The 23,079-nt window shown below is 42.8% G+C and overlaps 1 protein-coding gene across 6 annotated transcripts in view; it reads right to left on the bottom strand.

The window, feature by feature from the left end:
- Positions 1-23,079, bottom strand: part of znf536 (zinc finger protein 536) — a 306,471-nt gene that overhangs the window by 77,373 nt on the left and 206,019 nt on the right. For all 6 annotated transcript variants that reach the window (XM_037792176.1, XM_037792166.1, XM_037792185.1 and 3 more), the window contains 2 exons: positions 12,463-12,621; positions 919-2,688 (listed from right to left, as the gene is read on the bottom strand). In XM_037792176.1, coding sequence (XP_037648104.1) covers positions 919-2,688; positions 12,463-12,621 — 1,929 coding nt within the window. The remainder of the gene's footprint in view (positions 1-918; positions 2,689-12,462; positions 12,622-23,079) is intronic.

Below are 23,079 nucleotides of genomic sequence, written 5' to 3'. Positions count from 1 at the left end.
TTAATCCAGGTAGCTACAACATATTGCATCTGGCACTTAATGAATCTGAAAAAAATAAACCTTTTTTTTTAATAATATTTGTTTTATTATGATGTTTGCTAGGTTCAATCAAATGTGGGCAATTGCCTACTCAATCTAAACAAATGTCTCAGTTTCCAATCTAAAGTAGTTGTCCCTCCGGAGCTACGTAATCTTTTTCTTTGTTGTATTTTCTGCCTCTACTGTGTAAAAGTCTGTTTCAAAGCTCAACACCAACTTTGGGTTTTTACTCTCTTCCTATAGAACTGCCCCTAAACAGTGAAAGAGCATTGTAAAAAAAGAAAAAAAAAAGTGAAATAAGAAAAAAGCATTTCCTTCTTCGGTCTCAAGGAGCGGCTGTAACCTTAGCAGAATCATGAAAGTTGACAGTTCATTTTTCACAGGGTCATAGATCGACGAGTCTTATAAAGTAATGGGCTTTTGGGAGCCGGCTTTATGAGAGCTAAGATAGTTAAGAGACATGTGGAGGAGATGGCACGGGGAGCTGAAGTCCTGCTCTTACTCATCCAGGGTTATTCCCTCCATGCTGTGGAGCGGGAGGGAGGCGCCGCACTTCCAGTAATATAAACGTGTAATAAAGATTAATCTGTTGCTAGTCGGCAGCCTGATAGCTTCTAAACTTGCTTGAAATAAGGCTGAAATCACTTCAGAGCCAATCTCAAGACCTTTAGTGAGTGTCTGAGATTCCTTTTGTGGGTGTCAGGGAAAAAACAAAATGTATATTTGTTTTGTCTTGTGTGTTTCAGTGTATGCAATACTGGGAAAAAATTGAATTTGTGTTTCAAACACGTATGTATTCATGACTTTTTATGTATTTTTTTTGCTAGTAAAGGTGTGTGTGCAGCAGTTACAGTGCCAGTAGGGGTTAAACACACTTACCGGGTGCATCTGGCCTCTTCATGCCCCCCGTGGGTGCTCCGCCTCCCAGGCCGTTGAACGCGGGGAGGTTGTCATTGCTGTAGGCTCTGAGGACGGACAGCATGTTCATCTGCTGCTCTAGGTGGGAGTGCTGCTCGGCCTTCAACAGTCCGGGGGGGCCTCCGGGAGACAGGAGGGCCAGGCCCTGCTGCCACTGCTTCTCCAGCGGCAGAGCTTGGTTCTTGGGTTGGGGAACCAGAGAAAGGGGTGTCATGGCGGAAGAAGATGCCGCCAAACCACCTCCGCCCCTTGTGGGCAGAGAAGAGTTGTCTTGGAGTTGCTTGGAGTGGTGGTCTGAAGCTGGACTTCCTCTTTCCTCTCTCTCCATGTCCATTTGCCCATCCTCATCTCTTTCCTCCTCCTCTTCAGCCACTCCTCCCTCCTCTTCCTCTTCATCGGAGTGATTCTGGTGCTGCTGTCTCTTGGGTGTGGTCGAGGGGGTCTCACTGGCACTGAGCCCCCCAACCTTTGCAACCTCGTCGTCTGATCCAACCCGGTCCTCTTCGATGTCTCCACGGGAACCCCTCTCTCCGATCTGGTCATCCCCGGCTGAAGGTGCCCCTCCAAAGGCCTGGGTGGGTAGGTCCAGACCATGCTCTGCTGGGGCTAAATATGCTTGGAGGCTCTGGTTGGCCCTCGGGGATCCGTCGTACAAGCCACCAAACCGCCTGTAGAAGTCACTCTGGAAGGGGTTGTAGGGCTGGTCCATGTGGTTGTTCCAGCCTCCCTGGATTTTCTCCCCATTTCTGTCTCCATCTTTGTCGAGGGCCAAACCGGAGGTCTTGGTGTTGGAGGAGTGAATGTTGGAGGTGGTGGGGGAATTCCCTCCGTGAAGCTCCTTGCCTGCATCGGACCGCTGCTGTTGGGCCTTTCCCATGTGGTTGGCCTGGAGGTGCAGAGCCATGATCTCCACTGAGGAGGTGGAAAAGGAGCAGAAGAGGCAGCCATGCCACGCCACGTTATCATGGATGGTGACTGAAGAGCCGGGGAGAGACCCGGACGCTGACTCAGGCCGGACTGACACAGACAGATCGAGTGGTTCATACTGAGACCCGGGTTTGCCAGGCTCGGAGTTCTGTTTGGCTTCGACCTTATCTTCTCTTTCCTGGTCAGCCGAGACGGCCCGCTTTGCTTTGGGCTCGCCGTTGTCATGGTAGCACTGGGCCGGGAGCTGGACTGGATTCTGGTTGTCCTTCATGTCCTTCTTCATGGAGCTGAGGACAAAGCTGTCCATGAAGGCCTGGAGAGAACCTTGGAAGTGGACTCCGTTCCCCATCATGCTTTGGTAAGCCCTGCTCAGGTCGGAGAAGCTATCCGGCGCCGTCGAAACCAGGGCGGATGGGCCATCGGCAGCCTTCATGTTCTCGGCCGAAGAGGCGGAGTCAAAACGGCGGTCTCCGCGCTCACGATCTCGGTCATGCGGAGACATCATGCTGGCCGACGCCCACTGATGCGGCAGCAACGGGCCCGCCCTGAAGTCCATGTTGGGAGGCATGCTCTTGAAAACATTACGGAGGACATCCGGCCGGGCAAAGATGCCGCCCCCGCTGCCGCCGCCGGTCGTCTTCCCATGATCCTCTTTATGGTCAGAAGAAGGGGCGTGGCAAGAGGATGGGCCTGAGGTGGTGGAGCCGTTTTGGCGCTCGCGGTGGTGGCGCTCCAGGTGGTACTTCAGACTGGCAGACTGGGTGCCGGCATAGTCGCAATGAGGGCACCGGTAGGGTTTCTCTCCTGAGAGGCCAAGGAAGAGAAAAGAGAAACAGAAAGGGAGAGACGGGGAAAACAGTGAATAATTAACCTGATTATTAGATTGACTGGATATCCAAATCTATTTATTGGAGCAGGGAATGTGGACCCTAGGGTCATGTAACCTCCCCGAACAAAGAAAATTAGGTCAAATGGGTAGAGCTCACAAAAAATGATATGCATTTCATTAACCACTATAAAAAAAGAGGATATTTTGGATATCAAAACACATGCAATTTCTTACTCATGAAAAAAGGATGAGGGAAGAAAGAAATAGAGGAAGCAGAAGTTTAGAATAAAACAGGAAATAAACTACAAGACAAAGTGATAAAGAACATGATTCTGCATTCAATCAACAATCCCATGCTCTTCCACAGACGTCGGCTCTGCTCCACTGTGTTAGTGCATGTGTGTGTGTGTGTGTGTGTGCATTGGGACGAGGGTAGGGTTGTGGAGTAGGCATCTGAATGTGGGTCGATCCAGCTCGATCCAGCCCCGCCAAGTGAGCCATCACTCACATCAACACCATAAAAAAACATTTCACCATATGGTGCTTTCAGTCCACTACAAGAGATAATATTTTTCAACTGACAACAAAACTGTCTCGATGCTATCTGTGTTTGCACGGGCGAGGGCCGGGGCTGAGGGTGCGGCCGGGTCTGTTTGAGTGTATGTGTGTGTGTGTGTGTGCATGAATGTATGTGTGTGTGTGCCTGCAGTGGGGGTCATCGTGCCTCTGTTCTGGCCTTGCTCGCTGTCAGGCCTGTGCCTTGGCGATGAGAGTGCAATTTCTGGGACGTTCCCTATTTGCAGTTTATCTCGAGAAGCATAAATCAGCTGTGGCACAACATCTCCCCGACCACTGCCACACTGTGGAGCAAAAAATGTGGATGATACACTGCGATGCAAATATAAGTCAATGAGTACTTCAGAAAAAAAAAAAAAAGAAAAGAAGAAGAAGAAAAGAAATGTGCAGGCGACATATGTGAACCACATGCTTGTTGCAGCGAAGCTGTGAGTTCCGTGTGATAAAGAACAATATGATTCACTACAGGATGCACAGATCAAAGAGATTTACATTACGGTAAAAGAGGGGTGAATCTGTTGTGTAACATTTACATATATTTATTTATGCTGCACATCCATATTAATGAACATTCTTGATAACGGTATAACACCAGCATTGCTCTGCCAGAAGTGGATCTTCCATTGGAATGATACTTATGTTGAAATAGAACACATCCTGCTAGCAATTATAATAGGCTTGGAGTCTGAGCCAGATTTGGATTCATTAAACAATGAACAGAGAGGGAAAAAAATGCTAAGCTGGATTTTTTTTTTTTTTTTTTTTTTTTTTTTAATATATACATATAAAAAGTTCCCAGAGTGGAATTTCTGTCAGAGGGATAACAGTAACTGTGTGAGAAAAGAGGGAGATTGGTGGAAAAAGAAATAAAAAAGGGGGTGGTTGTGGTGTTTTGTGTGTGTGCTTTTCTATATATACAGTATAAAGCCATAAACTGTTTAGATTATACACATGGAAACCATTTTATAAAAGGAAAAAAAGGCATTGTTACGCAAGGCTGGTTTGAATGATTTAAGTCGGGCTGTGTAGTAAATCATGGATATAATTAGCAAATGGCATACTGCTCAAGTAATTTATCATTATTTAGAGGGCACCATTCCAGAAAAAGACTGCGATCTGCAGACCTACTGCAGAGCTCTCAAATAAAGGGCCACAAACACCAACTCAATACAATATTGATACGGGAGAGAAACGAATAGGAGGGTATACAAAAGAAAATTGAAGGTGGAAACGCTGAAGAGAGGAGAGAGAAAGACGAAGAGAGACAAAAAAAGAAAAAGAAGGAGAGAGCGTGCAGAGAGTCAGATAGCCCTGATATCTTTTATCTGAGAGTGGCTATGAAGCATAGAGTATATTTAAAATAAACCATACGAGATGAGCTTTTAACCCAATAAGTGCTTCTCCTGTGAGCTGCCGAACAGAGGCTCAGTGCTGATTCAATAAGGAAACGTCCCTGATGCAAATGATCATTCTCAATTCCTCTAACTGGACAAAATGATATTCTAGGAGCCAAATTAGACAGAAATTAGACTGATCTGATCTTTTTTTCCCCTCCTCTGTCTTTTCTTTCCTTATAAGAGGTTGTTAATGTTCGTGGAGGGGAGGGGGGGAAATAAAGATTAATGTACCATCAACATATCTAAAATGAGAATGAAAAGCACAGAAGATTGTGTGTTTGACACTCTCTTTTGATGTTTACCGAGTAAGGCAAAGTGAAACTAAATACAAATGCCCTCAGAGAGCCATCAGTTTATTCCAGTTTTCCATTAAAATTAAGCATTTAAATATATCTGGAGCGAGCGAGACAGACGACAAGTGCATTTCTGCATCTACTTTGTGTTTACGTACCCGAGCATGTGCGCGCGCGTGTGTGTGTGCACCATTTGGAATGTGTGCGAACACATGTTTGTGCACGCTTGTCGGCCTGAGCCCGTGTGTATGTATGTGTGTGTGTTTGTGTCTTAGAGGGCCATTTGGACTGGCTAAGACATCTGCTCCATCATACGTCAGGGGCCTGGTGTGACATCTGGGGAATATACTGTATCCTGCCTTGCAACATTACACACAATTTACTGCTAAAGGTCATTATGTACCCGTTAATCCACTTTTAATTGATATCAGCGCAAACAGCACAACCTCCCAGCCACATGACAGATCACTGCCGCCACAAAACCAGAAAATTGCTATTTGGGAGTTAAAAATAGACCGGTAAACTTTTTTTTTTTGGCTGTTGACCGTCTTGGCTTTGTCGGACAACTTTGGACATTTTGTTCCTGCCAAAGGTGAACGACAGAAGGGTTAAAAAAAAAACTGCGGCTTTGTAGAGTTCATAAACATCCAAGTGACACCTTTGTGTGGCTATAAATCATCCTTCTCCTGATTGCTGCACTGGGATCTGCTCCTCCGTAGTATGTTTACACTTCATGTTGCATGTACTGATTTCATCTGGCTTTGTGTGAATTGTGACAGCGCCATAGAAACAAGTAAAGATAAATACCCCAGACCTGTACAGAGGGGCAATTAAAACGGCTTAATAGATATGACATACTGGAAGATGAATTTCCATTTGGCCGGAAGAATGGAAAAAAAAAGAAAAAACACCACACACGCACACGCACACACACACACACACACACACACACACACATACACACCAATGGGATGTTTGAGAGACTGAATAATGGATAGAAGCTGTTTTACATCTGTTTCAAGTATATCTGCTTAAGTTAGTGGTTAGTGGTGAACTGGGAATGCCTCTAATGCTGTCAGGGTTAACAGTTCAATTGCGTCAGAGGTGAAAGTGACACCATAGATGCACAGTACACTCGGGAACATGGGAAGAATGTGTCAACACAATGGGAAATAGATGAATTAAAAGATAAGGCTGGAATTATTATTTTTATTTTCTTACTGTTTTTCTTAAAATGATGTAAATCTCTAAAAACAGCTCGCAACTAGGGGTGTAACGGTACGTGGATTCATATCACACGTTTGTTACAGTTCTTTCGGTTCGGTATGTGACATCCTTTCGGTGTGCCTTGTGACCCAAGCAACTGTTATATGTCAACTACTCGCACACGTAGAACAGACAGTATGTAGCGCATGTTTTACCCGGAAAGTTTTGGCAGCGCACCAGTTGTTGTTAGCTGCAGCATGCTAGTTGGTTTAGCTCAGTTAGCCCGGTTAATAAAAAGCTTAATGTCTGTATCTGTGGATACACTTCAAAAATTGAATTTGTGCTGAATAAGCCAGTATTTGAGTGGCTTAACTGTTAAAGTAGGATGTACAGTATGGCCAATGAGTAACTAATACATATTTATAATTGGAAAAAAGTTATTTTCTGCATTTTCTTTGTTTTCCCCATTGTACCGAAAATGTACCGAAACATGACTCAAAATCACGGTACATACCGAACCGTGCATGTTGTGTACCGTTACACCCCTACTTCCAAATTTTTTTTTTCTTTTTAAAAGTTACTCAAACAGGAGTAAGAGGTACATTTGTTGGGGACTATTTTTGCGACGAATATGCCAGTATGTGAGTCCCTTAACTGTTAAAGTAACAATTATGGCCAATGAGCAACTGTTAAATGTTTATTATTGGAACATTTTTTATTTTCCACATTATTTTTTTGTTTTCCCCATTGTACCAAAAACGTACCAAACCATCACCTAAAAACTGAGGTACATACTGAACCATGAATTTTCAGTACCTTGACACCCCTACAAAATATAAAGTTATTTTTTTTCTTTTTGAAAGTTACTCAAACGGTAGTAAAATGCACATTTGCTGTGGATTATTTTTAGCTGTGGATTAATACACGTTTGGTGCTCTAGTGCATATTTACAGCACCATGATGTGGGATAAACGTAAAATATATTTCAGTGATCGTGTGCATTGTAATGATTTAACATGTCATCCAGTGCAACAGTGTGTCTCAATGAGGAGCTCTATGGCACAGAGGAGTAAGATATGTCAGTTCTTGACTACTTGGTAGTAGAATGAATTCATTGTTGGTTTGGGTCTTTTCATGGGATTTGTTGACAATAATAATACATATATCACCTTATCCTTTAAGTAAGAGGTTAGTGGTGAGTTGAGCATGCTGCTAATACTAACACGATTCACAGTTCAATTGCCTCCGAGGGTGAAATCACACCATAAATATGTCATATATGCACAAAGGAACTTTGGTGTGCACCAATATAATACATTAAGCTTAACAGTGCCATTGTATTGAAGATACTGTATGGAAGAGATGGAGGAAAAAAGGGAGCACTTAGAAAAAGGTATTAGGAGTGAGATACTGGATGAAAAAGGAGAAAAGGGGAGGAAGGAGTGAGAAGAAGATCACAGGTCCCTCTTGATTCATCCTGATTACAAGGTTAGGTTAAGGTTAAGTGACATGGGCAAGTCCTGCCTCTCCTCTTTCTCCCCCCCCCCCCCCTTTGTCTCCCCATCCTCATTTAAAGGTGAGCAGGGACTCTTATTGGTTATGCGGCCCCTGCCTGAAGTTATGTGTGGCTATTGTCAAGAGCGAGGACCTTTTTATTTTTTACACACAGCTGCTTACTGCTAAATAGTGCCTTGTCCAGAAGGGGACAATCTGGGCCTCTAATTGCTGTCACTGAAGCCTAGATTCATTATGTGACTTTCCCATTAAAATGTGAGCATTAATTTGTATAATGAAATATCACCCTCTGCAGTGTGTTCATTAGCTGTGGCCCCACACTGTAGCACCACAGCCGCACAATGTTAGCTACCTAGAAAACTGTGGTTAATTTTGCTAATGGATATTTTTCCCACTCACTGTTCAAGAGGAAATTAATACTGTAACATTAGCTCTTTAACTTTTGGAGGAATTTAAATTCACTTCATTCCTTTCAAGCTGGTGTTAGCCGCTCATTAATCTCTGCGTCGCGTTGCACAATGCGTGCCTCGACCGGCTCGGTAAGCAACTCCATTGTGTCACTCGCGTTGCATTAGGATGAGTGGGAGCTCCGCTGTCATCTGTGAATTTTCTCGACGTTGTCGGCAACAGCACAGAGAGAGGATCTTTAACCGCTGTAAAAGTCATGTTGTGGATGTAATCAGGATGTCACAGAGGAGCTGGTATGATTAGGTTATAGTAATGATTTAAAGGCCACATGTTGGGGATGCATCAAGCTGGTTTTCTGCTAAAGCTGTGCTTAGATAGGCCGGCGGCCAGAGGTACATACCATTCCAAAAAGACAACATCCGTACTAACTTTTATCGCTTCTGCTCCTACGTGTAGAGGGCTCCAGATTTTTTATTTTATTGTAATTCCGAGATACGAATGGATAAATGTTAAATATACTGTGTAGATGAAATTAGATGGACCTACTTGTCTGTGTGTGTTTTGCCAAATGAGTTAACGCCAGGCCTAGGTTGAGGTCTGCGCTTCCTCCATGATGAAATATGGCCCTCATGGGTGTCCTTACTGGACTACTCAAAGCAGACATAACTCAGCTCTCTCACCACCAGATAACAGATGCCCCCGGAAAAAACCCACCGCTATCCCCGGCTACTGTGGATGGCCTGGCTGTGACCTGGATGCGCTATTTAACACACCAGACGTGTTAGCATGCTAGAGTTTAAAGCTTTTCCTCTAATTCCTCTCCAGATCTGAGGTACAGTACGTGCCTCTTATTAAGGGGAAGCAAAATGGGGGTTACAGCACGGGTGGTCTCTTATTCTGCCTTTTAAGTGCGTGGAGAAGGACGGGAAAAAAAAGCGAGGGAGACAGAGGAGGAGAATAAGAAGAAAAGCAAGCATTGATTGATTTTTTTTCTTAGCGTTTTAGCCTCTGCTTCACTACTGACACTCAAGGATTACTTGGTTGTGAAGTGTAGAAACTAACAAAAAGGTCAGGGCGGTTGGACTCAGCTTTTCAAGAACATCTAGAGGAACTGAGGGGTACAAGTCTTTGACTGACAGAAGGGGAAATGACTCATGACATTGAGTTCTTTTTGTCCGTATTTGTGGTCACATTATAGTGTTATGACTTTAGTGTTATAAGTTACAGCCTTTCTAACCACGCAGCCTGTCAACTAACTGCATTATAAACCCATCTGCATCATTACTAGACGCTCATAGAAACGGACGTAGAGTGAGAAGTTCTCCGAGGGCGGGTGGAGGAGTGGTGGATGGGATTAACAACACAGGACTTTCAGGACTGGCGTTCGTGTCCTTTGTGGAACCAGAAGTTCAGTGATTTTTACTGCTGTTATGTTGCTATGCCACTGAGTCACATGACTTTACGTCCGTAGCTGACATTAAGCATACTTATTTTAAGCCAAACTGTGATGTTTTTTCTAACCCTAACTAAGTGGTTTTGTTGCCTAAACCTAAGCGCGATAGTTTAACATTGTTAACCACGTGTTACAACGTTAACCATGACCACTTCACAACGTTGTCCATGCGTGAACCTTCAGCGTCAAGACACTACCCAATAGAATCACTATATTAATGCGGGGGGCTTTTGCCCACGCGGCAAAATATGACGAATAGGGATAAGATCGCGGTGAACAACGTGAATATCCTGCACTTCTCTCCCTGAAATTCTCTCAATAAAATGTTTAATCTTTGATCGCTTAAGTCAATTATGAACTCTGGTTCCAGCTTTGCAAATGAGATGATGTGCTGCTTCTCTCTGTAGTATATGTTTTTTTTTTAATGGAATATTTCTGGCGGAAAGTAAGGTAACCATACCTTAACCATATGCATTTTGCATTACCACCATCGTTCCTTAAAGCTGGGGTAGGCAACTTTGAAAGAACGAGCAAGAGTAAGTTTTTCTAGATTTCTAAGGTATCCAAATGAAAATCCCAGTTGTAGGAGCACAGCCTATCGTTGTCATCGCAAACCATATCCAAATACCTGATGTCTCATTTATATGTAAGGAAACACCTAACATTATTAAAATGAGCGTAAAGAAGGAACGTGGCTATTGTTTCGTACTCACAGCTGTCAAGCTAGCAACTTGAGGAAGACTGCAGTGACGTGCAATGAGTGCACGGGCAGAGTGCACGCAGGTAGGTAGGTAGACAAGCAGGTATAGGTATTACAGTCCTGCCACAGACACAGGATTGTTTTTCTTTTTTTTGTGTCAAAGCATTTGACTTATTGATTTCTGTTGGTATGTAAAGAAAAATTTCAACAAATATAACGATGCTTTTAAAATAAATTGCCTACCCTAGCTTTAACCTTAACCATAATGGATTGCAGAAAACAAAACATGAACATAATCCAAGTTTGCCATTCTTATCTGGTGATAGTGTTGTTTATTAAGCATACGATTTTCCAATTAATAAATTGAACTCATAGGTTAATATATAATAAATATGATCTGCACTAACTGTTCTCTTTACCACAAGGTGTCAAAATATATCACGATTCACGCTTTCCAGTTTGGAAACACTAACTCCCTGCGAGACGAACAGAGAGGCTGCGGGGAATCACCTCACAAACTTACACTTTACACACACCAGGCCCAGCAGCCAGGACCGGGCGTCCTTGTTGTAAGGTGACCTCTGCATGGTCTAATTGTGACTTTAACCTGGATAGTCAGTGGGGCGTTCGTACCTTGCAGAGGGTTAGAACTCTGGCTACTGTCCACAGTCCACATCATTACTCTGACTGCAGCCTTGACCTCCCAGCAACAACCAGCGGACGGGTTATACCACACAAGAGCCCGAGCTCCTGGTTGGTGAGATGTACGGGCGGAGAGTACACAGCTCTGAGGGGTTAGGACGCTTGACTGAAAAATAAAGCTAAAATCTATTAGGCACATCATCTCACGCATATCCCTAAACTGTGGACAGGCCGGCTTTGTTTTGGCTCAAAAGTTATTGAGAGTTAGCGAGTGTGAAATTGCCCTCTGAGTGATGTCATTGGAGGACACTGAACCCTTGTTGTGTTAATTAGAGCTCAATGAAATGAGTATGGAAAAAAAAAAAAACGGAATAATAACGGCCTTAAGCCTGAATGAGGGACACTGTTAGGAAACACATATTCCTCTACTCGGGAATAGTTTTATTTATTATGTCGATTTGAGTAAAATGCATCACAATCAAACGATCTGATAAGACTGCACGGAAAATATCTCTAGGATTACATCTCGTGGACCAAACAGGATTAGGATTTAGAATTAGAGTACGTGTTACTGATGAACTGGGATCACTGGGTTTTTACAGTTCCGCTTATTTCCAGGCCATTGTCATACTGTGATTTGGAAAGTGTGACCATCTGTGTTAATATTGATGGAGGTAGTTTGTACTGTAAGTAGGTCTTTCTTTCTTTCTTTCTTTCTTTCTTTCTAATTCAATATATAGAAATGCATTTTAACATACTACTTTTTAACCTGGCATTAAAATAAATCCAGATTAAAGCTGCAGTTGGTAACTTTTATAGAAAATAACTTTTGATCATATTTGCTCAAACTATCACTATATCCTGACAGTAGTACATGAGACAGATAATCTGTGAAACAATCTGATTCCTCTGTCACCTTTTTAGTGCTCTTTTGCGAGATTCCACCACGCCCGAAGAAAACCAACCAATCAGAGCCGAGAAGTCTCTAACGCAGCTGTCAGTCACTACTCAGGAAACTCGTGAACTTCGATCAGACTGTCAACATTGGAGGCAGTTTGATGATCGGAGTTCACGAGCAGTGATTGTCAGCTGCGTTAGAGACTTCTCGGCTCTGATTGGTTGTTTTTCTTTGGGCACCGTGGAATCTTGCGAATGCCATTAAGAGCACTAAAAGGAAGCAGAGGAATCTGATTTTTTCACAGATTATCTGTCTCATGCACTACTGTCAGGATATAGTGACCGTTGGTACAAATATGACAAAAAAAGTTATTTTGATTAAAGTTACCAACTGCAGCTTTAAGTGAGAGACACCTAATGCAGTATCTGTTACAAAACCAATACGCAATCAATTCAGCTGTATCATATCCATTATAACAGAGGCAGATCGACTCCAGTATCTGATTAGGCCAATACTCATGTGTCAGTCTAACCCCAGAAGGAATGTCAGTACATGTAGTGAAGTGAATTTTGCATGAAGTACAATGAATGTTTAATTGCTGGAGAAATGCACTCTATGTGCCAGCGTTTGGCTGGGGGACGGGTTTAGTGAACGTACTGACCTGTGTGTATCCGCAGGTGGACTTTGAGATGATGGGAGGTGCGGAAGGTCTTGCCGCAGTAGGGGCAATCCTTGGAGGACGAGGCCACGCTCCGCTCGCGATGCTGGGACAGAGACGGCTGGATGCTCCCCGCCGCCTTCCCCAAGTCCTCCCCAACATCTGGAGCACGCACAGACAGCACAAGGAGGGAGAGACAAATGGAAGGTGTGTTGAGTGCCACTTCAAACCAGCCCTCCACACATCATAACACAACACGTTTTTTTTTTTTTTTTCTTTCTTTCTTTCTCCTCTGTCTGTCAGTCATTGTCCCCCGTTTTCCCGTGCTACAAATGTGCGAACGCCACACAAAGTCAAACGCATCAAACGGGCTCACAGGCCGTGCTATTCTCCTCCCTGACAGAACGCTGACAGTTCATAAGCTTTTCAGTTTCTTTAGAAACACCATAGTCCTGAGATACACCCCCCCCTCAACTCAAACACACACACACCCTCAACACCACCACCTGCACCACCACCACCGCCTCTCCTTTCTCCTCCTGTTTTTTCTTTTTTTATCCTTGCTATCATCATCATTCCTATTAAGCATATGCTGAAATTAACAATGCAAAATAAGACAGAAAGGAAAAAAAAAAAAAGAGAGAGTTAGATTTGGCTATGTCAGCATCGCAGGATCTCCTCGCATCTCTTCCTGCGACCTGATTTTGACAGGTAGCTGTCAGAGATATGATAGGGTGATAACGGTTTTGACCCCGCCCTCCGCCACTTCCTCCGCGCACCCAAAAAAAAAGAACGATGATGCACAGTTTAGTGCAACAGCAGTCTGTTATCAACGCGATCACCCTCTGAATGCGAGTCTAAAGATGAGTGACGACAACCTGGGAATGTGTTGACAGCAGCATAATCCGAGGTGAGGGTGTCGTCGTCAGATTGTACGCGCGCTGGCCTCGTTGTGCGGGCGGTTAAGAGCCTGTGATGTTGCTGACAGTCGTGAAATTTAAAGGTCTGAGCAACATAGTTAAGTTCAAAAAAAGAAACTTGAAAGGAACAAAAAGGGAACACACAACAGATGCTTGATACGTCTTGTATCTTGAAGCTGTTAAATTAAAAATATCTGTACTAGTTCCAATAGCATTTGATGGGCGTCATTGTGAAACATCAACCCACACGGCGCACAACTGTCACTATAGATTTATGGATTTCATAACAAAGTAAAAATTCATGTGAGAATATTCTTTCTTTTTTTTATTTTGGTGCTTTTTTTTATTGTTTTTGCGCAGGCTGCCATATCTATATTTACTGCGGGAGGTCATGAACTTTATGGTCATGAGCTCTTGTTAGCTGAGGTTAAAGAGAAGAAAGGTACAGGCAAAACCAGTCTGTTGCCTCCGTGGTAAAAAAAAGCAACTTGTCAGTTTGCGCGTGACCCAAAGAAGCACAAATACAGTTAAAATGTTATTTATTTTTTAATCTGGCACATGATTTGGTATGTGCGTAGAGAGAAGGGGAAGGGGGAGGCCGAAAGAATGAAAAAGAATCAAAATCGAGCAACCCACTTAGACGACCGCGCCACACAATAAGCGACATTTTTTAACATTAGCCTAATCTTTTTCTTTTCTGGCGCTTCCCAACCCTTCCTCCTCTTTCGGGGGGGGAGGGGGAGTCAAATAAGGTTTTACAGAATGGAAAGACCCAAGTCAGCAAGTCCTCTTCCACACTGACACTAAACACACGACTCCATTCAGCCCCACTGCTATCAGGGCTGAGGGCTATTTATCACTAGTGAAACTGAAAGGCAACCTAAATGTAAGTCTGTGACAATGCGCAGATACTAAATACCAGCTGCTTCTACTTGGGCTTGGCAACGGGCGCGGTTTAATTCTGTGCGCTAGCGAGGAGAAAGGAGAAGAAGAAGAAGCTGGGAGACAGTTAGGTTATGAAGGCAGATGTTAAACTGTGGATCTTGGTTTAGATTATCTAGTTTTTCGTATAATTTTAAACAATATGTGAGATTACACAGAGAGGGAGAGATAAGTGGAAAGAGAGGACTGGATGAAGAAAGTATGCAAGAAGAAACATATACAGAGGGGCGTTCAACAACCATTATTTCCACTTGTATAGCGGTAGACACCGAGGGCCCGCACTCCAAAATTAAATTAAATGACAACTAATAAAATTTGTTGGGTTGTTAAAATGGAAAATTGAAAACAGTACTGTGTTTCATTATGGGGAGACACCCCAGGCAAGAACATTCTTTTCCTGCACTGGTCAGAGTTCGGGGTATTTCACTTCCGTCTTCTTTCAGACTAGTGGAAAGAAAACATTCGTTATACACATTTAGCGGTTTATTTTTCCTACTTTGTCTATTTGAGTTTGTAGATTTCTCCTTAATTCACTAAAAGTTAGCATTAGATAATGCCTCATTTGCATATTGAAGCATACAATTTAAGAATACAATACAAGTAATACAAAAAATGATTGTCTTCAACTGGGGAGGTTTCATTCTGACAACTATTAGTTAACATTGTTTAAACTATTCATATGTAGTGTCTTTTATATTCAATTCATATCTTTAAAATCAGTTTTCTCCAGAAATCTCCACTTCAGTAGCACTTACATCCACCAAACTTTCCAGTTTCATTCCTATTTATATTCTGAACGTTTTTACAGAGGGGTTTGTTCATAAATCATACCCTGATTTATGGAACATTTTGTGCCTAAAAACATGGCAAAATTTATGTTTTTTTTATGGCTGTTGACAACACTTTGGCTTTATCCAATGTTCAGATTTCTGTTCTGGAAATGTATGCAACTTAGCACAATTAGATAATGCCTCATTTGCATATTTAAACAAAGCATTTAAGAAAACTTGCAATACAAAAAGTAATTGTCGTAATGTAAGTAATCAATTGGGGAAGTTTCATGCTAATATATATTAGTTAAACCTGTTGTGTCTTGCAAAATGTATGGAATTTTACAATCCATATCTTTACAGGCCGCACTTACTAACTTTCCAGTTTCACTCATATCTATATTCTGTAGGTTTTTACGGAGGGGTTTGCTCATATATGATTCAAAGCCTGTTTTATATAACATTTTACTCCTAAAAACATGGTGGAAATGAATGTTTTTAATGCCTGCTGACAGTATTTTCTGATTTATGGAGTGATAAAAAGAATTATCCAAAATTAAAAAAACTTTGACTCTAATATGTCAACAAAATGAAACAATCATTTTGAACCAATGTTCAGATTTCTGTTCTGGAAATAGATGCAAATTAGCAAATATTTAATAAGACAATGCCTCATTTGCATATTTAAACATAACATTTCAGAAAACCTGTATTACAAAAATAAAAAAGTTGTCTTACTGTAACTGTGGAAGTGTCATGGTGATATCTCTAAGTTATTTACCTTTAGTGTCTCTCCATTAAATCTACTTAAATCCAATAACAAATGCAACATTTTCAAGGGAAATTCTGTATATCATGACTGATATCGTGACCTTCATGATACAACATATTGCATGGCTTGATGCAAATTATACTAAACACAAATTGCGTGTATAATATCAGGTGGAAATATACAATTCCCTGCATAATTTAAGTACTGTGTGAACACATCAACTGCCCCCCCCATACCTCCCACCACCACTATTCTTTTGCATTTTAATTTGAATGCATTTAAAAGGACAGGCCTTGTGGACAGTAAATAAATAAATAAAAGTGAGTACAATTCCCCCAGTGCGTGGTCCAGGGCTGCACCATACTGTAGCCATAGTCGCCTCCTCATAAACATATTTCGAGCGGTCTACTGTACAGATCCCTTTTTGGCAACGACTCCCCAGATCGTGTAACAGACAGTAGCCCACCTGCCTGCCCCAGATGGGGCTAAAATTAAAAAAAAAAATCCAAAACACAGATTAGAAGCAGGACAAACACCAGACCACACTTCCAAACACACACACACACACACACACACACTAGCTCTGCATGCCTGTCTCTCTCTGTCACACACACTCACACGTCCTTGTGTGTCAGGGTTAATAGTGCTCCTGTAAGAGGAAGACACATTACTGAGAGGATGAGAGTGTGCTCTCCTGGCATATAACAGCCCTTCAATAATAAATGGGCTTCACACATTCCCACACACACACACTACAAAGAAAGGTAAAACAGAACTTTGGGTGTGCTTCCTCGCTGCTCACGTGAGCGTGTATGCATGTGAGTGCATGGGAACCCACACGTCATTCCCGGGGACTACAGCCGGGTGTCCGGCGTTGCTCGTCTTTAATCAGTTGACTGATCCGCAGCTTTTAATGCGACTGTTCCAATTACTGTAAAAGTCATACTGCTCCATATAACCACAAATATTGACACTTTATTGCACAACACATTTATGACATTTTGAAGGTCACCCCGTATATTAGGCGTCGTCGCACACAGCTGGGTGTGTTGGTGATGCGGGGGAAAGAGAGACTCTCAATCGCTTGTTGACACCCGGCCGTAACTATCCTGCGAGTATTGATTTTCTTTCCACATCTTCCGTCTCTTTTTTTTTTATGCAAAGAAGATTCACTGTAGGAGACGCAACATTAAAGTGATTGTCACAGGTGAGCCTTTGGCTTTTTATACGAAAGCCTGTAAAGGCCAGCTACTGTTACTGTTTCACTTTGCTCACACTATTATGCAATTAGGAAGGCCTGCATGGCATTTTATATTCAGAACGTTCAAATTTGACCGTTTTCATGTTGACGAATTGCTACAATGTTGCATTAAAAAGAGAGAAAATCTGTTTAGGCCATCATTTAAGACACTAAAAAACATACTAATAAAAACTGTACAGGGTTGGCAGGTTTGGTTCTCACCCACTCAATGGGCAATAAAGTCCTGGGTCTATCACTGCCTTGAGGCCTTTACACAGCAAGGGCGTAAATGCACAACAAAAATGCACTTGCCTGCGAATATCATATGTCTAAGGCTTTTATTGTGAAAGGTAAGAAGGGAAGGAGTGGATCTGGTCTGCGCTGCCTTTGTCAAGGTTGAAAGGGGTTGTTTTGTTGTACACGATAGTGTACGTATTGAATATGTGATTGGTTGCAGGGCCGGCTTTAGCCCTTTTGGTGCCCTAGGCGAAATTTGGATTTGGAGAATTTTTTTGGGGGGGAAATTTACACTTTTATTAACAAATGAGTGCGGTCGGGCAGATGAAAAAGTGTGAGTAAGAGAGTTACAGGGGTGAAAAGTGTATTTATTTCTTTATTTGTCCATTTTTTTTAGAGGGCGACCAGCAGACCCCAGAAGGTGGCGCCCTAAGCAACCGCCTATGTGGCCTGTGCCTTAAGCCGGCCCTGATTGGCTGACGCCTTTATTCGCTAAAGCTAAAACAAATCAAGCTTATTCCAAAAAATAAAATAAATAATATTCACTTCTCTGTGAAAGTATTCGTGACAAAAACAAGAGTTCAAAAAAATATATTGACGTGCAAAATAATCTCACAAAAAAAAAATGCCCCCGGTTCGTAAAGGCCTTTAAACTGGAGAATATTTTTTATGAAAACATGTTTAAATTTAGATTAATTAAAGTACAATAATTACATATTGTCAAGGTTCTTTTTTCTGTAACTGTGGCAGGGGTGAACTCATAACTATATAGCAGGGAAAAAACAAAAAATATATCTGATATTTAATAAAACATCAGTATTCACAAGCCAACGCGTCTCTCTCATTGAAATTTTGTTGCAAGTGTCAAAGGCCGCTGCTGAGTTGACATGTTTTATGTCAGCCAAACCAGCAATTACTCCCCATAAAAGATTACCATTTATCTCAAGAATAAAAAATATATATATGTCTGTTAAACATTCAAGCCACTACTACTTCTTTTCCCATCAAACTCACACAGTTTTAATCTGTCGTCTATGAACCCGTCACTCGCCTCTTACCCCAGGAAAAAAAAAAAAAAAACATGAAAAACTGTGACTGTGCTAGTACAAGAATATCACAGAGAGGAGGAGGGGGGGAGAAAAAAAAAAGAGAAATGCATGTATAATTCAGCTGTATCTGATCTGAGACCAGCTCCTCTCCCCTCTGCCTTTACTAGTGTCACGGCGGCGTAATGGAACATGCCAGAACAAAGGCTCTGAGATCAGATTGGAGCAGAGTTGAGCAGGCCATCTGGGAGGCAGGCTGAGTATCAGTCACTCTGCCTGCTGTCTGCTGCACTCACACTCCCCTCTGACTAACTGTGTGTGCGAGAGTGCAACTGTGTGTGTGTTGAAGTGTGTGTGTGTGAGACACCTCGCTCCCTTTCTGACAGCACGTCACCAGGATCTCGCGACGGAGAGCGACCGATGCGTCGCTGCCGCGGGGATACGCCACTGGGGCGGCCCTCCACGACTGACTGACAACTATATAAATTGATAAGGATCTGTAAATGTGTGTGTGTGCCAATACTCATGTGGGCACCCCTGGGATACTGCCTACTCCTTTACAGCGACCACACCCTGTTCCCATTAATGGAGGACAAAAAAAATAAAAAATCATCAACAACAGCAAAAAATAAACAGCAAAAGCCAACGACTGTGTGTCGGGTTGGTGGTGCCAGTTCCTTAATGGTCTTCTTTCAATCACACTTTGCACTCTAAACGTTCTGTGGTTTTGATTAGTATGATATCACTTTCAGGAAATAAAACTAGAGCGGGGTGGTGGTGGTGTGTGTGGGGGGGGGGGAGGGAGCACATCAGTCATAAAAACACAAGATGTTTTGCTTCTTGCTCGGCCATTATTCTAATGCGTCACGTGACTCCCGTCGAAGCCCGCCGGCCTCTCCCCGTAGCCAAATAACCGATTGGGGGGGTAGGAGGGGAGGGGGTGATTGACGGAAACAGTTTGAAAAGGGGAAAGATATTAAGAGAGATTGGGTGAGAGGTAGGGAGGGAGGGGGAAGAGAGAGAGAGAGAGTAAAATGTGATGACATCATTTGAAAGGCATTAGGCTTTTAAAAATGCGCCCGGGGGGACTTGATTTCCTTACACCAGAGCAACACAACACCATCCGGCCTGATGCTCGCTTGCTCTCCCTCTCTCTCTCTCTCTCTCTCTCTCTCTCCATCTCTCTCTCTCACACACACACACACCTCCTAACACCCCCTTCCCCTCTTTTTTTTTTTTCTTTTTTTGATTTGGACCACTGCCATCTTTGTGAGCGTCTGGTTCATGCGAGTTAATCAATTTGAGGTTTAGTTACACTGCTGATGCTAGCATTCCAGCCACTGCTAGAACGTAATCTGAACTCGCAGAATTTATTAACCAAACACCAATTATCATTAAACACCACTGCATTATCCCCCTCCTTTTACTACCTGACAAGGACTACTTAATGAAATTTTAGATTAAAGTTATTTGGCGCATGATTTATGGGCATTGAGAAAAGTCCTAATGCGAGGCTCTCTTAGTGTGCACATGCTTTTTTATTTTCTATATATTTTTTTTTTTTTTTTTTTCTAAAGGAGTACACTAGAGATCTGAGGAGTCTCTGAGGTATTACAACAACCAGGTCTATACACCAAAAAGAACAAGAAGAAAGGAGGAAGGAGGAGGGGGGGACCAGAGAAGAGCAACTGTGCTCCAAATTTTTACACAGCATCCTCACCTCATACTTGTTGTTTTACCACTGACCCTGTCGAGCAACAGAAATAAGACCAAAGACGAAATAAACTGTGAGGAATAAAACAAAAAATATATAAATAAAAATAAAGGGGAATGCAAGTTGTTGTTTACCCGCGCGGTGTTTGTGAGATGAAAACAGCAGCAGAATGTGTTACATATAAGGCGGTGGGGTAAACAGGGGCACCAGATGTTCTTTGATGTTAATAATGGCATTTATTATTAATATTAATTAGATCGCATTCAGCAATACATTTGGGCCATTTCCAAGTCAATTAAGCAAAATGGCATTCGGGAGATGTTGAAACGACATTTTAAGGCAGGTGTTCAGCGGTCCCCTATTAAAACATTTTCACAGCTCCTGAAAAACAACCCATTTCCAGGCCGATTTTTATTTATTTTCTCTTTGTTTACTCCTATTCCTCGCTGTTTCTCTCTCCTCTTGTGTGAACGCTACAGTTGTGACCCTATCTAAAAAAAGAAAAAAAAAAAACATATTGGAGGATTGGTTGTAGATTTAGTGTGCATTATCTAATTAAAATATACAGTATGTGGGGATTCTGATAATACACACGTGTTGTGGCAAATATGTCGACCCAGACTGGCGGAAGGGGGTTAATCCAGATATGGAATCATCATTATGACCATCATGATGATGATAATAAAAAAAAAATACTTTGAGGATTACAGACCGCAGTTTTTTCCAAATGACCGTTCCGCGCCGGGTTCTCGAGACGAACCAAAACAAAATGAACTTTTAGCGCCAAATGTTGTTCATCTAGTCGAGTGCGCCAAAACGCCCTTATACCAGGACACAAGGTTCCTAGTGCCGTTCTACCAACTCTAATTAGACAACACAAGCCAGAGGCCTCACACCAGGGGGTGCCTTGTCTATATAATCTAAATAATCCCTGGCTATATGTGTAAGGATAAAAAAACGCATTCTAAAGCTCCATTCAGTTTAATCTAGACCTCTGAATAGGGTCCTGCCACACCTCACGGACCCAGTGTGTGTTTATGTGTGTGTGTGTGTGTGTGCGCTCGTAGCCCCCTCGCTTTTGGCAGCAAGCCCCTATTTTTTTTTTTTTTTTTTTTTTCAAAGCTGGTGGAGGCAGCAGCCTTACAATGGTACATTAACAATCTGTGCGTTCATTTATCAGTGTGTGCGATTTGGACTCTCCGTTCATGGCGCGCTGCACTTTTCACGGCTGAAAATTAATGAACAAGCCTCCCCTCGCAACAAACATGCACCTGTGCTGCAGAGATGGTAATCACAAACATTTATATTTATTAGCGAACGCCTGCACTAAAACTGGAGTTGTGGAGGAGAAAGGAAGGGGAAAAAAAAGAAAAGAAGAGGAGGATGAGGGGAAAACAGGAGGAGGAGGAGGAGGAGGAGGAGGATGGTTCCCTTTTTTCAACCTGGGTAATGAAAGGGTAGCGGTTTCCGTTGTGCAGAATTGTGTTAAAGCTATTTGTTTGAAGCACTTTCTTGAATGAAAAGGGGGGGTTGTGGAGGTGCAGGGTATCTATTCAGGGAGTGTGATCTTCACGCTGTGAAGATTATTTCTCAAAAACTATCGGGTGAAGGGCATCGCTGCAAAAAAACAAAAAGAACACACCTTGTGTGCTTATTCTAAAACACAAACCTCACCGCTACACAGGTGGAAACGATGGACAGTCTTCATGAAAGGAACCTGTTTAGGATGCTTTTCGTCGCCTACTTTTTCCTCCATTCGTCTCTTTCCACTTCTCTCCCTCCATCCCTCTTCCTCCCACTACCTCCCCCCCCCCCCTCCCAGACTGACAGAAGGTGGCTCTCTCCCTCAGTAAAGGCTATGCCTCTGCCCAGCTAGGGGAAGAGGAATGGTGCCATAAGTTTCTCCCTGGCACCGGCCCACCTTTGTTTCCCCCCCCCTCCTCCTCCTCAAGTCTGTTTCAGGCTTCAAAGAGCATTGGAAAAAGACATACACACACACACAAGCACACACACACAGAGAGACACACATACAAATGTTTGAGGGAGCACTGATGTCTCACTAACTTTATCATTCTAGCAGGGTGATCATAGCCCCGTTGAGAGGCTCTGGAAGATGCTTGAGGGTGTATGAGTGTGTGTGTGTGTGTGTGCGCGCGTTTATGTGTGTGTGTTGTCCACCACTGTCTGCTCATATGCATGAGAGCACAAAAGGCAGATGGGGACAGAGGTGGGTGTCTTTTAGGACAAGAAGACAAGAGCAATTACTAATGTGTTTGTCTGTGTACACACACACTTGCCAACGTGTGTGTGTGTGTGTGTGTGTGTGTGTGTGTGTGTGTGTGTGTGTGTGTGGTGCTATAATAATCAGGGTGTATATTCATCATGCCCCCTCTCAGTCTGTGTTGGCAGGAAGTGGTGTGGTTACCATTAGTGAAGGATGACTAGGTCGCTGTCTCTTTTACTGGGATGCTGCTGGGTTTCTATGGGTGGAGAGATGCGAGACAATGAAAGGGAAGAGGAAGGATTTAAGGCAGGAAAAGTGAAAAAGGTGAAAAGACAGACAAAAGAAATTAAGGGGAAAGGGAAAGGTGGAGAGGACATTACAGGAAGGGGAGGAAATCAAGGGAGAAGACACTAAAGGACGCAAACTAAAGCCGTGTTTCCACCAAGCAGTCCAGTCCAGTTCGTTACACATTAGAGTGGCTATTTTTGCGTTTTCCATTTGCAAAAGTTGTGGAGAGTACCTGGTACTTTTTTTGTGTACGTGTGTCGAGGTTCCAAGCGAGCTGAATCGATACTAGAAGGTGTAGTTAAAACACTGCACACCACTGATTGGTCAGAGAGAATCGTCATTAGCGCGACACGGGACAACCTGCACAAACCTGCCGTAGTAGTCTGTGTTAACGGTGTTACACTGTGTTCTGGCATATACCGATTACATTACTTGCCCAGAGGATTGGAAAGTGAAAACAAAAGCAC

The sequence above is a fragment of the Sebastes umbrosus genome, chromosome 2 (genome assembly GCF_015220745.1).
Source record: "Sebastes umbrosus isolate fSebUmb1 chromosome 2, fSebUmb1.pri, whole genome shotgun sequence".
NCBI lineage: Eukaryota > Metazoa > Chordata > Actinopteri > Perciformes > Sebastidae > Sebastes > Sebastes umbrosus.
The sequence above is the reverse complement of the archived record's forward strand: the minus strand, read 5'-3'. Positions and strand labels throughout refer to the sequence as shown.